At 35.4% G+C, this 15,987-nt stretch overlaps 1 protein-coding gene across 2 annotated transcripts; it reads right to left on the minus strand.

Moving 5' to 3' along the window:
• Window positions 1–209: 209 nt before the first annotated feature.
• Window positions 210–14,296, minus strand: adra1aa (adrenoceptor alpha 1Aa). 2 transcript variants are annotated; one of them, XM_016518447.1, is made up of 3 exons: window positions 12,504–14,296; window positions 1,883–1,926; window positions 210–1,344 (listed from the first exon to the last, which is right to left on the minus strand). In XM_016518447.1, the coding sequence occupies exons 1-3, from the start codon at window positions 13,426–13,428 to the stop codon at window positions 853–855; spliced, it is 1,461 nt and encodes a 486-aa protein (XP_016373933.1). In that variant the 5' UTR covers window positions 13,429–14,296; the 3' UTR covers window positions 210–852. The 2 variants fall into 2 exon arrangements, with proteins under 2 accessions (XP_016373933.1, XP_016373932.1); XM_016518446.1 differs by having other exon boundaries at window positions 210–1,278; window positions 1,817–1,926.
• Between the last annotated feature and the right edge of the window lie 1,691 nt (window positions 14,297–15,987).

Genomic DNA, 15,987 nt, shown 5'->3' on the forward strand with positions numbered 1-15,987 from the left:
CATGTTAAAATGTGAGTATCAAATATGGTCATGAGGCTTTTGAGGACGGTTTATTTGTTCATCTCTCAATCATCATTGTATTGCGTTGCATAGGTTTCGAAACTACAGAGATTTGATCATAAACCTAAGCATTAAATATCATCTTACTAAGACATATTATTGGGAGATATAGTGATAACTGATATCATTTTTTTGTGAGTAGTCTGTTATACTGTTATGAAAATCTCACTGATTTACATTACACACTTTTCATCCTTTTGGCCATATAAATATCAGAGTCTGCATCAAATGTCACATTGTTGCTCTATTTGGGCCTCTGAATAAAATTGGGGTGTTTTTCCTCCTCAAGTATGAGCTCCATATTCTCCTATATCATACTTTATATTATCAGCCATAAATGCCTGATGTATCAAATATGATACCCAGCAACACAAATGCAAACCTACTTTATATATCTATACTTTGTCTAAAGGTTCCGACTGCTCCATTTAAAAAAAAGAGATTTTTCCTACTATTATTTCCTATCTCAGGCTTTACAGGGTTAAAGTTAATGCACTTCCCTCTGTCGAAGCTGCAAAATCTTATTTGCATTTCAGTTCACTGACTGTCATTCCACAGGTTTGGAAAGACACGAGAGTGAGTAAATAAAGACAGAGTTTTCATGCAAAGCTGAACCGTGCTTTTATTAAGCATCAGCAGTGTCGCAGCAGCTTTCCATGTTCCCATCGCTGATCGTTTCAATCCAAAGCTTTCTTTTCTTCATCAGTTTGTGTTCTCCAGTCTGAGGCTCTGTCAAGTGGCAAAGTGGCATCACAGCCAGCGTGAGTGGAGTGATTTCCCCAGCGTGCTCATTCACACCGCGTCCCCGTCCTCACACAGCGAGAGCTGATGGATTTTGATGACGGGAAGCGAGTTGTGCGCGGGCGGCTCGGGCTGCGGCGAATCCATTCTCATGCAGCAGCACGTCCTCAGCAGGTTCTTACCGCACATTCCCGCCACTTTGGCTCCCACGCTCACCCCGGCGCTGACACCAGTCGTCCCTGCCGACGACGTCCGGGAAGGGGCCTGCCATTCCCGGCCGTGCTGGGAGGACGGGCTGCGGGACAGAGCGATGGAGGAGGACGGGCTCAGGCAGGATGGGTTGTCGCGGCTCGTCAGGCCGAGGATCTGAGACTGGCCGTGCCGGGGACTGTGGCTCTGGTAGAGCGCGTGGGACGGCGTGGATCTCTTGCGGAGGCAGCGGGCGCCCAACACGCTCAGGAAGGCTTTCTTAAACTCCTGACTGGAGCAGGGGTAGATGATGGGGTTGATACAGCTGTTGAAGTAGCCCAGCCAAAACGTGATCTTGAAGACTCACCAAGTATTTTCTACGGAGCCCCTAAAGGGACATGGTAGTGGAAAAAATTGGGGTGGGAGGGAAAAATTTTTTTCTAATATTTTGCGTTCTTTCACTAAGATATTTGCGTTCCCTCGCAAAACTTTTGCATTCTCTCGCAAAACCAGTTGAGTTCGGACAAACACTTCCTGTTTACTTTCCAGCTTGCAGTGTATGGCAGTGGTTCATACAGTTCCATACGTTCACAATGGAGCGGTTCATAGAGTTTTATTTTGAACTTGGACTCAAGTATTAAGAAATACAGGCTTAATGGATTAGCACGTTGCTTTCCTTTCCTGTATATAGTGTATATTTTTAATAAAATATAATTTTTTTTTATATTAAGCCAAGTTAAACGCGCTGTTCTATGGGGGAGAAAACACTTATCGTGCAATTCAGCTCATATTTTGGCCTCATCTGCTTGCATGTACACTTAAACTCCTGACTGGAGCAGGGGTAGATGATGGGGTTGATACAGCTGTTGAAGTAGCCCAGCCAAAACGTGATCTTGAAGACGGTGTCCGAGGGTCTGTATGTCGGGAAGATTGAACCTAGATATAGAAAAGGACACATTATTTGAGGATTTAAAAATTCGTCAAGGGAATCAGTGTACGGAATTTTACTAGACCAGCATCATAAAATTGTTCCATATTTTTATGGATCAAACATTCAAACATCAAAAAATTATAATTCATGATTATTCAAATATTCATCATTATGCATATAGCCTATATACACACACACACACACACACACACACACACATATAATTGGGCACATTTAAATTATAAAAAAATCTGAGCACATTTTAAGTTAAATTGTGATTTATATATACAATTTAACTTAATGTGCTCAAATTTTTTCTAAATTCTATATGTATACAATATTTACAAAATGTATCAAAAAAATTACTTTTTTTTTTACATTCTTTTATAAATATTTAAATTAGTGCTGTCAAACGATTAATCGCGATTAATCACATCCAAAATAAAAGTTTTTGTTTACATAATATATGTGTGTGTACTGTGTATATTTATTATGTATATATAAATACACACACATGCATCTATATATTTAATATAAGAAATACAGGCTTAATGGATTAGCACGTTGCTTTCCTTTCCTGTATATAGTGTATATTTTTAATAAAATATAATTTTTTTTTATATTAAGCCAAGTTAAACGCGCTGTTCTATGGGGGAGAAAACACTTATCGTGCAATTCAGCTCATATTTTGGCCTCATCTGCTTGCATGTACACAGTAGCCTATTTTTTTAATACTTTCTATAGCACATTTGCAACCTATTTTACTTCTATAATCAGTTAGTGAAACTAAATATTAATCGATATTCATGTCAGATGGTGAAAATTGTGTGAATAATGTGCACTGAAGAATCATTCACAATAAAATCAAAAGGTTACATTTTAAAACAAATAGGATCGGTATCAATATCAAATCAATAAACCGACAATAGCAAAAAAAAAAATGTATCCTGCAGTCTTGACATCAGATGTAAAATGACATGCACACAAAGAATAAACTCACATAAAAGCAGATGCGTTTCATGCTACATGAAAAGAAAAGCTTCAGGTGTTTTTATTAAGATACATATAAAAATAACAACATGTAACCATGCATGTGCAGTAAAAATCATCTGGATCTGGATATCAATTGACAAGTCAAGTCCAGGCTTTTGGGATTTAAAAGACAGTTAAATAGACATGTTTCAGCGGTTTCATTCTCTCTCTGAAAAAGATTGAAGACTCATCTCTGTCATGCAGTGGGGATAATTAATGGGACCTGAAATGAACAGATAAGGAGCAGAAAATGAGAAAGGTTACGTCTGGGAAAGAGAAAAACGTGTGAATGCTTCTGAAAGCATTGTTCTCGCCGCTGCCTCCATGTGACAGGACGGATAACTACGTCATGCATCACAATGCCGGCCAAGTCTTTTTATAGCATCTGATCTGATCTCACGCTGGAACACTCGTCCGTTAATCAAGGTTAATAGTTTTATTCAAATTGCCGTCATAAATCCGGCTCAATGTGATCAGAGAAGGACCTTTCAGAGGAAGGGAATTGTTTGGCGTTATAAAGGACAGAGGCACAGAAAAGAAAGCGGCATCGATATATATTTAACTGTTCACACACCCACTAGATTTTTTTTTACACTGGTCGTACCATGAAAAGAATTCAAGTGTCTAGCGAAACCACCTGGCCTTGAGACGCAGCACCTGTCCTCAGAACAGAAAGTTGGGTTCGCCGCGTAACACACTTTAAGAGCGAGTCTAGAGGGGCTTTTACACACAAAGATGAAGGAGAGCCAGAGACTGACAGACAGGGCTGTGGGAACAGTCTCTAAACGCCACACTTTAATCATTAGTATCTTCAGGCTAGACTGAGGTTTATCTACACTTACTGTCCACCAGGTCATATTTCACCCTGAAATTAAAAGATCTATTTTAGGACCATTAACATTTTTGGCTTTGTGACATTATTTTCATTTCACATTTTTTACCACAAATTGTCATCATAGTAATGCATCATGACTGTAATACAAAACAGATATATTTTACATGTATCTGTATGCACGTTTTATTTCATTCATTAAAAAAAAAACAATTAAACACATTTTAACTACAAATTGTCATCATAACACATTGTGACTATAATACAAAATAGTATTCTTTTTATTTATTTGTATGTACAATTTATTTGTAATTAATTAATTAAATATTTATTTATTATTTATTATTATTATTATTTTAAATCACTTTGGTGCGAAATTGTCATCATAACACATTGTGACTGTAATACAAAATATTGTTATTTTTATTTATTTGTATGTACAATTTATTTGTAATTAATTAATTAAATATTTATTTATTATTTATTATTATTATTTTAAATCACTTTGGTGTGAAATATAACAATGCTTTTTTCGACAATATTTTCATGACAATAAAACCGATTTTAACCACAAATTGTTTACATAGTAATTAGACATAGTAATTAACTGTAACAAAAAATATTTATTTAAAAATGTATTTGCCTGTAAAATGTATTTGTAATTTATTTTAAAACAAATATAAACATTTATTTTTAAAATCTACTTATTTTGATTTTTGAATGAAATATAACCTGGAAATACTTTATTTTGACATTATTTACATGACAATTAAACACATTTCTAACCACAAATTGTAATCCATCGTGACTAATGCCAAAATAATAATAATAATAATAATTACATTTAATACTTATCTGAATGTTTAATTTATTTATTTACATATTTATTAGTATCAATTTCTTTACTTTGATTTTGGAGTGAAATATACCCTGGAAATGCTTTATTTTTACATTATTTACATGACAATTAAACACCAGTTTACATGATGAAAAAAAAATGTATGGTCCTAAATGAAGTTTATATTAAAAACCCAATATTTTGGAGTGACTTATAATCTGGTCACGTTCTTGACTAGTCTTCATTCATCCAGCTTCTGATGGTAACGACTGGTTTTATTAGGAGTCACACCATGTTCTAATGTATAAAGAGAGAGAACAACATAAAAATGGAAACATTAAATGACTGATGTTCCACTCTATCCCGAGTGATGTGTGCAGAAATATAAATAGCGGATCCAATGTAATGATGCATTAAATTGAAAGAAGTGAAAATGAGAAAACAAAGGTAATTTCGTCCATGCCCATAATGATAATGACTGAACCTCAGAAACGTCTTGAAAGTGTGTTTGCTGCAGTCAAACCCTGAGACTTTCTCTGCAGCTGTGGCAAACGGCTCTCGTAAAAAGACTAAGCGATGAAAGTGAGTGTTATCAGGTCAGATTCCATTAAAGGTTATGTCCTCAGTGCACTGAGGTGTGGTTTAAAGCCCGTTTACGAGGCTTAGAAGACGGAAATAAACAGCCATACATCTGACGCTAAATCAAGCCAGCAGGTCCTGCTGAAGCATCACTTTGCATATGTCTAACAGTGTCCTTGACTGCCGGATCTTCTGTTAGTCATCATTAATAAGGGCATATCTGGTGTCGTCATACATTTCTGCAAACACACGAAGACCTCTGACACAGTCCTATGTTACGCTCAGTACAACTGTGACATTTGTATCTAGAAATTTCTGTTTTTTTTCCCCCCAATAATTTTCATTTAAAAAGCTGGACGCAAGTCATCAGGCCCAAAGGACCACCATAGACATTGGGAACCACAAAAGAAGAACCTAATATTCAGATTAGTGGTTTTCAGCTGGGTTTTCAATTTAAACTATTACCTCCAATCCTAAATATGTGATTACAGCTTGCAATGTACCAATAGCTATTATTACTCACTATTATTATTATTATTATTATCTCACTATAAACTATGATTACCACTCCTGTAAGTCTGGAACAGGGTTATTATAGTTTGTTAAAACTAAAACCATAAAAAAGCATTTTTTCTTTCTTGAAATCAAATAAATGCTAAATAAAAGAAAATATAAAAAGCATATAAAAATACATAAATAAATTAATGTACTAAAATAACTAAAACTAAACCAATAAATATAAATAAATAAATAAAGCTGTTTAACATGAAAGCAATATTAACATATAAATATAAATTCTAATTCAAAATATAAACAAAAGCTATAATAGTATCTCAGTGCTACTAAATAGCATTGGTTTGGAATACACATACTTTTAAAATATAAATAGATAAGAAGTCCGTTTTGATGGTATTATTCATATTCAAAATGTTATAGGGTTGAAGGTTAGTGCAAAAACGACTAATAACCACCTTAATGAATAAATATCATTGCACCACACCACAATATTTGTGTATTTTGAGCCAAGAAAAAAGTCTTGACAGGCCTAATCCTAATGAAATACTGATTGAGTGTAAGATAGCTTGTGTCTATTTGCACCATCTAGCTAAAAAGATCTGAGTTTATGATCTCACACTCTCAAATATGATAAATATGAAATATACAATATATAATAAAAATATCTGTAAAAATGTCAGTGAAAGTGTTTTTATCATGTTATCATATACTAGTCTTGTTAATATTTTAATTATATTTTGTTTTCATTATAATTTTTAAAGTTTTAGTCATTTTTATGAGTGTTTTTGTCATTTTTATTCGTTTTTGTTTTTATGTCTGTACATTTAAATTATAGTTTGTTTATTTACTTTATTAACTTTATTGTTAGTACTTAAACTTGGCAAAAATTAGACATTTTCACCATCTAGCTACAAAGATCTGAGTTTATGATCTCACACTCTCAAATATGATAAATATGAAATATACAATATATAATAAAAATATCTGTAAAAATGTCAGTGAAAGTGTTTTTATCATGTTATCATATACTAGGTCTTGTTAATATTTTAATTATATTTTGTTTTCATTATAATTTTTAAAGTTTTAGTCATTTTTATGAGTGTTTTTGTCATTTTTATTCGTTTTTGTTTTTATGTCTGTACATTTAAATTATAGTTTGTTTATTTACTTTATTAACTTTATTGTTAGTACTTAAACTTGGCAAAAATTAGACATTTTCACCATCTAGCTACAAAGATCTGAGTTTATGATCTCACACTCTCAAATATGATAAATATGAAATATAAAATATATAATAAAAATATCTGTAAAAATGTCAGTGAAAGTGTTTTTATCATGTTATCATATACTAGTCTTGTTAATATTTTTAATTATATTTTGTTTTCATTATAATTTTTAAAGTTTTAGTCATTTTTATGAGTGTTTTTGTCATTTTTATTCGTTTTTATGTCTGTACATTTAAATTATAATTTGTTTATTTACTTTATTAACTTTATTTTTAGTACTTAAACTTGGCAAAAATTAGACATTTTCAACATTTTAAAAAATATATATTTTATTTGAGTTAATGTTAATTTTATTTCAAGTCATGGAAATGCTTTTTTATGGTTTTATTTATTGATGATAACCCTGATTGTCAAAGCATAAAATAAAGTTTAAAATAAAAAAAAAGCATTTTAATAAAAGGAAAAAAGGGCTAATATTCCTATAACAAGTACTTTAAAATAATTGCGATATTTAAAAAATGCACAACTTTGGCATCACTGAAGTTAAATCTATCAAATAATGTGACTTATTTTAGCAGCCTGTTCATTATATCAGTGTAAGTCATGGGGACATAGATGTCATTGTTTGAGAATGACTCGACTGCTCTCAAAAACTAAAAACATTGGTCTGAGCTTTTCTTAATGTCAAGCCACTGCTCTTTAATATTAGCTCTAATGTAATATTAACCGCAGCAGATACTGATGCCCATTATTTATTAAAGCCTCATGGATCCCTACTGCATTTTACTCTATTCACGCATCCAGTCTGCAAACACTTCCAAAAATACAGGATGACTGAGCTCGTTTTCAATTTCATTTCTTTCAGCCTGAGCAGTTTGGTACCTCCAGCCTCATTTCCCATGGTTCCTTGTCTAAGTAAATGATCAGAGAAAAGAGAGAGTTTATGCCACGTGAGAATTTCAGACATGAATTCAATGTTAAAGATTCGCCGAGAGCTCGTGCATACGTCACGGTACGACTGTGTTCTCCCTCAAATACATGCAGTGGTTCAGTCATGCAGTTCATGCCTTGCCTGGAAATAGATAATAGACGTCTCATGAAATATAAGAGAATCGGCTACAGGTGACAACAAACGTCCTGAACAGCTACTGACCAAAAACTAACACATACAGACACTAACTTCATTCTACCATAGCAGCAGTTAATGTTCCTGATGTAAATCACAAATTTCCATCTCCTTAAAAAAGTACATTTACATTTAGTCATTTAGCAGACGCTTTTATCCGAAGCGACTTACAAATGAGAACAATAGAAGCAATCAAAATCAACAAAAGAGCAATAGGCCTAATATGCATGTGCTATGCTTTCTTTGTAATTTATTGTAGAATTTACAAAAATTTTTTCAGTGCTTCGGAATATTTTTCTTTATTTTATTTACACTGTAAAAACTGATGTTACAAGAAAATACTATTTCTACTTCAAAATGTCATGTTAATTCCTTGCAATTTCTTTGTAATTTATTGTACAATTTTGAAATTTCTGGGTGAAAATAGTTTCTACACCAATTTTTTTTCAGTGCTTTAGAGTATTTATTTATATATTTTTACACTGTAAAAAAAATGATTTTTACAAGACATTGTACAAGAAAATACTATTTTTACTTCAAAATTTCATGTTTAATTCTATGTGTCATTTATTGGAAAACTAGCAATTTCTGTAAATTGTTTAAACACCAAATTTGTTTTCAGTGACGCATAAAAATGTACACTATTTTGTCACAATAATTTAAAATTAAACCTAATTTATGTAACAATGCGTTAAATGCTACAAGTGAATTTAGGCATCAAAACATAATATTGTGAAGTATAGAAAAATAATACTTATTTTGATTTTGATTTGTTTTAATTTAAATTTATTTTGCTAAAGATTGCATTTAAAAAAATGTTAACTAATTATTAAACTAACACTGTTTTAAAAGATTACGATTAAAAAGATAAAAAATAGAAGAAGTGATTAAATATATAATAAAAATATAGAGAAATAATAATAAATAAATAAATAATCATTTTAAAATAATTAACCAATATGGTTCATATATATTGTGAAGAACATAATTTAAGAATTTAACATTTACTGAATAAAATGTGAGTATTCGCCCTTACAAAAAAAAAAAATGCCATGTTGCTATGTGGTTTCTAGGGTTTTCTTGCTGTTGGTTGCTTAAAGATGTGTTAAATTGTCATGTCTTTGCTGTTGGTTGCTTATAAAGACCCTTAAACCTTCGAAACAATCCCTAACACAATAATTATGGTGATTTTTTTGTAAGGATCGCCTCTAAAGAACTGTTTTCTTTGGCTTTATTGGCTGCATGTGGGTTTGTTCTGTGTGTCTTTCATTAGGTCATTGTGTTTATGCAGTATTATGATACTTATTATGAATTTATATTATTATACTTTAATGCAATGGATGTTCCTAAGAGTCAACCAAGCATTAAAGTGATTCTCCCTTCACTGCTGCTACTGTACTGAAAGCATCGAGGGAAGATTTAAAAGGAAGAATGTCTGTCCGAAGGGTAAATTCTTCATCCTAATACCCACATTTGTCAGCAAAATCCCCTCGATATTATACCACACAGCATCTATATGAAGTCTTTCAGCACCATGCAGTGATGAAAATAGCATTACTTTACTGGGAAAACAATTATCCTGTTGTTTTAAATGATCACAAACTAAACGGAGACTTCATAATGAGCGAAAGGGTCTCTCAGCTTTACAGCGAGATGTCATACATGCAAAAATAGATTTGCATCGACCGGCGTAACATTAAACGAACAACTTTCCTATTGAAGGTGGTGTTTTAGATTTCACGGTTACTAAACACGGTTTGCAGAGCAAGTGTGTGCTGTGTTTTGTCTCAAACTGAGTCATACTGATAAGGTCATTGAATCCCCTGAGCTTTATTAAACACTCTATTATATGCAATTTAATGGTAGTTAATTAGCAAGCGATTCAATATCGTGCAAATCGTGTTTCTTATAAATCCCCATGCAGATTCAGAATAATTTTCATGTCCTTTTGAGTAAACAGGCTCCCCACGTTTACCACAGATTCATAAGACTGTGCTATTTGTTTGCATTGGCTTTCCAATAATACAGTTTACTGGATTCTTTCTCTTTTTTGAGACCGAATAGACTCTATTATGTGGTTTAACTCTGACTGACCTTGAACCGAAAGGTCTCGCTAGAGCCCTATTGCAGGGGTGGGAAATATAATAACAGCTAAAATTCATGTCTGGGGAACCCGAGAAGCTCTGCTGTGCATTAAGGGAATTACAGATCGTTCTGACTCTCTGTGAAACTCATTTCTGAAGCCAAACATATTGCGTAAACACCCGTGACCCTGTTGTCTGAGAGAACGCTCTAAACGAAGGTTTAAACAAACATCCTTTAAACCATTGGCACAACAAACACTTCTGCTGCACTACAAGATTTGCCGAGCCACAAGCGAGTTGATCCTTTCGACCTGTTTACATGCTAAAATCGCTAAAACACTAACAGCCGAGGCCTGCGTGGACTCAAATATTTTACCAATTTTCTCGATTTTCCACATGGCAGCGTTTTACCCACTTGAGGTTATTATTTTCTCATCTTCTAGCATTTGGAAAAATCTCTGTGCATTTTACTTTCAGACAGGAAACAAAAAAAATAGTCTCTGTGCATGTATCGTTAACCTATTTCTGTCAGGGGACAGCATGAAAATCACACATACAGACCAGTTCTTTCACACAATGCAAAGAGCATCTCATCTCAAAGTTAACTAGAACTCTTTAAATGATTTTCAGTCTTCTAGTCATTTAAACCACATTGACCACTGACAAAGTCCTTTTTGAGGTAAGCTGGTTCACTTGGTGGAAATGTAGTACTCAGTACAATTCCTATTGATCTGAATGGGGCAAGGTCGACATCTCCTTAACTTTAAGTTTACACTTGTAAAATCATTAAAATGTCAGACATGACATCATTTTGCTTTTGTAGCTTGCTGTAAATCACACTAAATCACTTTTTCCCTGTTAGTCCAAAACAATTCAAACACGTTATAGAAAGAAGAAAAAAACAGTCAATGCTTTTGCCAAACAGGTGAATGGCTCATCTAGGGGTCATTTGCAACATATGATGACAAATATTCAAAAATACTGAAGAAAAATTCCATATAAAATGCCTAACTGTCTATTAAATAACGTAAAATGTTTTTACTCTATATTGTTATGCACAAAAAAGCTAAACAAATTAATTAATATAAAAAAATGTTAAAAATTATTTAGAAACACACATTAAAATATTATATCTATTAAAATATAAATAATTAAGCTTTTTCCATTGGTGTTACCAATGTTAAAAACATGTTTAAAGGGGTCATTGCTAAAAATTTAATTAGAGGGGTCATATGATGTTGCTAAAAAGAACATTATTTTGTGTATTTGGTGTAATGAAATGTGTTTATGCGGTTTAAGGTTCAAAAAACACATTATTTTCCACATACTGTACATTATTGTTGCTCCTCTCTGCCCCACCTTTCTGAAATGATTCCTCGATTCTTACAAAGCTCATCATTCTGAAAAGCACGGTGTGCTCTGATTGGCCAGCTATCCAGTGTGTTGTGATTGGCCGAATACCTCAAGCGTGTGACGGAAATGTTGCGCCTCTTACCATTTTTTTTTTACAGGCTTCCATGGCGGCGGCAACAATACTACAGTGAGAATAAAAGTTACGCCGCCTTTCTTTGCGCATACATTTGGGTGGTGTTATGCAAATCTTCCAACATCTCTTTGGGTTTGAGACTTTAATCTTTGTGACTTTACGGATCTTATACTGTATATGCACGAACAACTTGAAACACTCCAAAGACAAAGGAAAACATGAAATCGCGTCATGTGACCCCTTTAAAAAATACAAAAAGCTGTGGAAAACTAAAGTCAAACTTTAGAGAAAGAAGAGGATTTGAAGGGGCTCAAATGGTGCACATGGTGATTATTCGGGGAAAAAAAGTGATTAATATGCATGTAATTTATTTTTCATTTATTTAAGATTTATTTTGCCTTTTATTATGATAGGACAGATAAGAGCTGACAGGAAGTGAAGTGGGAGAGAGGGGGGGGGTGGGATCGGGAAAGGTACTCGAGTAGGGATTCGAACTCGGGACACCTGCAGCGCAATGGCACTGTATGCCGGCATGCTGCCCACAAGGCTATCGGTGCAAATTTGTTTATCTATTTAAATATGTCTTTGGTGTGACACTGAATTTTCATGACAAAAAAAAAAAAGATAAGAATAAAAGTCTTTCTCAAATAAATAAATAAATCTGAGAATGATCCTAAACTGAAAGGCGCGACTCTTTTCTTACAGTCACCAGTTTTCTCTTAATATATTTTTTCTACTTGTGTGTCTGTTGTGTCAAACACATTACAAATGCATTTTTTGGCATAGATTTGGCAGACAAAGGTATCTTCAATTTCACAATCTGGTATTTGCTTATAATCAAATGTAAAAAGTGAGACACTTGCCGATCGGAAGAACCAGGAAAAACGGAAGCCAACAAAGGACGAAGCATCCAACCACGATTCCCAGGGTCTTAGCGGCCTTCTTCTCTCGGGAGAACTTGAGCAGACGCAATGCGAAGTGTGTCCGGTTGCGCAAGGCCTCGTCTTCAGACACCGTCGTGTTCCCACGGTGTATCCGCAAAGTTACAGCCTCGGCGGTGTGATCAGACTTTTCCGTTTTCTGTCCGCTAATCAGACCTCGGGTCTCCCTCCTCGCAACCACGTACACGCGGCAATACATCGACAGAATCACCACTAGAGGGAGATAGAAGGACCCTAACGCGGAGAAAATGGCATAGCCGGGTTCTTCGGTTATCTTGCATATGGATTCGTCCTCCGGTGCCGGCTCCTTCCATCCAAAAAGAGGTCCGATTGAGATGGTAATGGACAGAGCCCACAAAACAACGAGTGCAAGCAATGCCCGTCGCTCCGTTACGATGGACGGGTATTGCAGAGGATAACTAACGCCGATATATCGGTCCACCGAAATCACGCATAAGCTCATGATTGACGCAGTACAGCACAAGACGTCCATTGCCGCCCAAACGTTACAAAACGGGCGTCCGAAAATCCAACGACCCAACATTTCAAAGACCGTAGAAAATGGAAGAACCGTAGAGCTCAGCAAAAGGTCCGCAACCGCCAAGTTCACAATGAAGTAATGCGTAACTGTGCGTAGATTACGATGGCAAGCCACTGAGAGGATGACCAGGATGTTGCCCAGAACGCCAAAAATGATGAAGATCGCCAACACCATTCCCAGAAAAACAGCCTTCATGACGTTCAGCTCCGGGACGAGAACCTGGCTGCAGTTGCTACAGTTTTCGTGGAATGACTCCGGGGTCATGTTGTCTTTGAGGGGAATCATCTGTTCAAGATGTCCAGGCATTTAATAAAGGTCTGATTTTGGAGCGTCAGTTTGATTTGCACCTTAATATTGGAATCTCTCCAAGAAAACAATGAAAACGGCACTACTGCATTGGCCGTGGTACAAGAACATTGGGGCATTTGCAGCATTGCAATGAGGGAACGTGATGAAATTTAACCTGTTGTGTCTCATTTCTCATTTCTCCTAGATGAGCTTTTAGTGATGTATGTTCATGGAAAATAGCTGTGGGTGAAGGAATAAACAAGAGGAACTAAACATATTATGCTGCGGAGAACGTCAGATTCTTTTGTCATAAAGTCATAAATTCAAGGGTTGTTTTGACATGTTCATAACCATGTGCAGCTGCAACATCATACAGAACAATGAGAATGACACAAACGCCGTTGTTGCAATCTGTGTGATCTATTAAGGTACAAAAGAGGTTTGTCTGTAGTTTCCAGGCATTAGGTTTGATGCATGAGCGATCCGTTTTAGATATGCATCAATGCATCGACGTGCGAAGGTGTCAAAGTGTTCTCCATCTCTCTTTGCACATTCATAAAGCACTGTTAATGTGTTCGTGCACTTTGTAAAACAAGAGCTTCCCGTCTTTTTGCGCGCATCTGCAGCGGTTGGAAACAGTCCACATGCTGCTGACGGTCACTCCAGAATCGGATTCGCATTGAAAGTCTGCATGGCGTTGGCTGATGTCACTGAGGTTGCAAAGCGGATAACAAGGACAAAGCTAAAAGCACTTTGGCATATGCTGAGGAGATATTTTTGGCTGAAGAGCAGTTCTCAGTGAGTCACGCAATTTTTAGGCGACCAGCTTCAATCAGGAGAGAGTTGGTCGTAAAGCAGCCATGATGGTTTGGTTTGAAGACTGATGAACCCTGAAAACAGACAAAAAAAATGGAGCTTTATCAGTGAAGTGGATTTATTTATCAGACAGGCAACTTTTAAACCACCACTCATGCATTATAATTAAGTGTGCACTCGTTTGGCATAAAATTATGAGCCAGTTCCAGTGGATAATGATATATAGATTCATTAATTCATATTTCTCCGATAAAGGACCCGCAAATGGATTTCTCTCCACGAGGGATCCTCAACAAAACAAATGCTTTTATTTATATGTTTCTTCTGAAGTGATTCATTTGATATGTCAAACACAAAATCAAATGGGACAACAAAAATGAACAGTTGCTGTCTTATACACACAACTAACATTTTCTTTTTCCCACAGAATAGATATTAAAATTCTACATTCCATCTATTCTAAGACAAATAATATTGAAAAAGTAGTCAAAATTTTTACGGTTAATTAGTGATTATATAGCCATACTCTAACATGCACAACTTTATTACTTTATTACCTTTAATACACCGGGGCTTTTCGAACAACGCTATCAGTTTTAGCTTTGAGCCTAATTTCTCTGGTAATTCCCTGTCCTGCTTTTCTCTTACTAATCCTTCTTCTGTTTCTGAGCTAATTTCAAAATCAAATTCTTCTTCCTGTCGACTTGACCCTGTAAGAATTACAGAACCTCAGACACTTTGATCTTCTGAGACAGACAATACACACACAGTGCATTAACATACAGACATCTGTCTCCACATCTCACTGAGAGAAAATGCGGGAAAACGTCTCTCACATATGCATCAGTTCCGAAACTCAGATACTTTGATCTCCTGAGAAACAGACAATACAAACTTACACGGGCATCTTGGAAGAAACCCCACAGAGTGGCGGTGCAGGAAACGCCTCTCTCACATATGCATCAGTTCCTTTTCATCTCCTCCCTCCACTTGATTCACTCAGAATGGTCAATAGTATAATGTTCTATATGAATGCAAATAAGATTTACAGTCATGTTTTGGTTTCATTTGAATAGTCTCAGGGTGAGTGGTACAATGGTCTTAATCTTACAAAAGTAGACTAAAAGATAATACAGATCCTAAGAGTTAAGAGATACTTTGATTACTGTAGAGGGTCATTCCATGCAAATTACCTTCTGTTCCCATTGAGGTGTAAAACCACCCAGGTCTGAGACCTGGGTTAATGTAAATTACATGCCTCCATTTGGGAGATGGGAATAAACAAGAGGAACTAAACATATTATGCTGCGGAGAACGTCAGATTCTTTTGTCATAAAGTCATAAATTCAAGGGTTGTTTTGACATGTTCATAACCATGTGCAGCTGCAACATCATACAGAACAATGAGAATGACACAAACGCCGTTGTTGCAATCTGTGTGATCTATTAAGGTACAAAAGAGGTTTGTCTGTAGTTTCCAGGCATTAGGTTTGATGCATGAGCGATCCGTTTTAGATATGCATCAATGCATCGACGTGCGAAGGTGTCAAAGTGTTCTCCATCTCTCTTTGCACATTCATAAAGCACTGTTAATGTGTTCGTGCACTTTGTAAAACAAGAGCTTCCCGTCTTTTTGCGCGCATCTGCAGCGGTTGGAAACAGTCCACATGCTGCTGACGGTCACTCCAGAATCGGATTCGCATTGAAAGTCTGCATGGCGTTGGCTGATGTCACTGAGGTTGCAAAGCGGATAACAAGGAC

The sequence above is a fragment of the Sinocyclocheilus rhinocerous genome, unplaced genomic scaffold, assembly GCF_001515625.1.
Source record: "Sinocyclocheilus rhinocerous isolate Xijiao unplaced genomic scaffold, SAMN03320098_v1.1 scaffold448, whole genome shotgun sequence".
NCBI classification, from domain to species: Eukaryota; Metazoa; Chordata; class Actinopteri; order Cypriniformes; family Cyprinidae; genus Sinocyclocheilus; species Sinocyclocheilus rhinocerous.

Coding starts and splice junctions, on each gene's coding strand:
- adra1aa (XM_016518447.1), bottom strand. CDS start 13,428: ATGCCTGGACATCTTGAACAGATGATTCCCCTCAAAGACAACATGACC. Junction 1,927..12,503: donor TTTCCTGGTTCTTCCGATCG/GCAAGTGTCTCA, acceptor TTCTATATCTAG/GTTCAATCTTCCCGACATAC. Junction 1,345..1,882: donor CCTCGGACACCGTCTTCAAG/ATCACGTTTTGG, acceptor TGAGTCTTCAAG/ATCACGTTTTGGCTGGGCTA.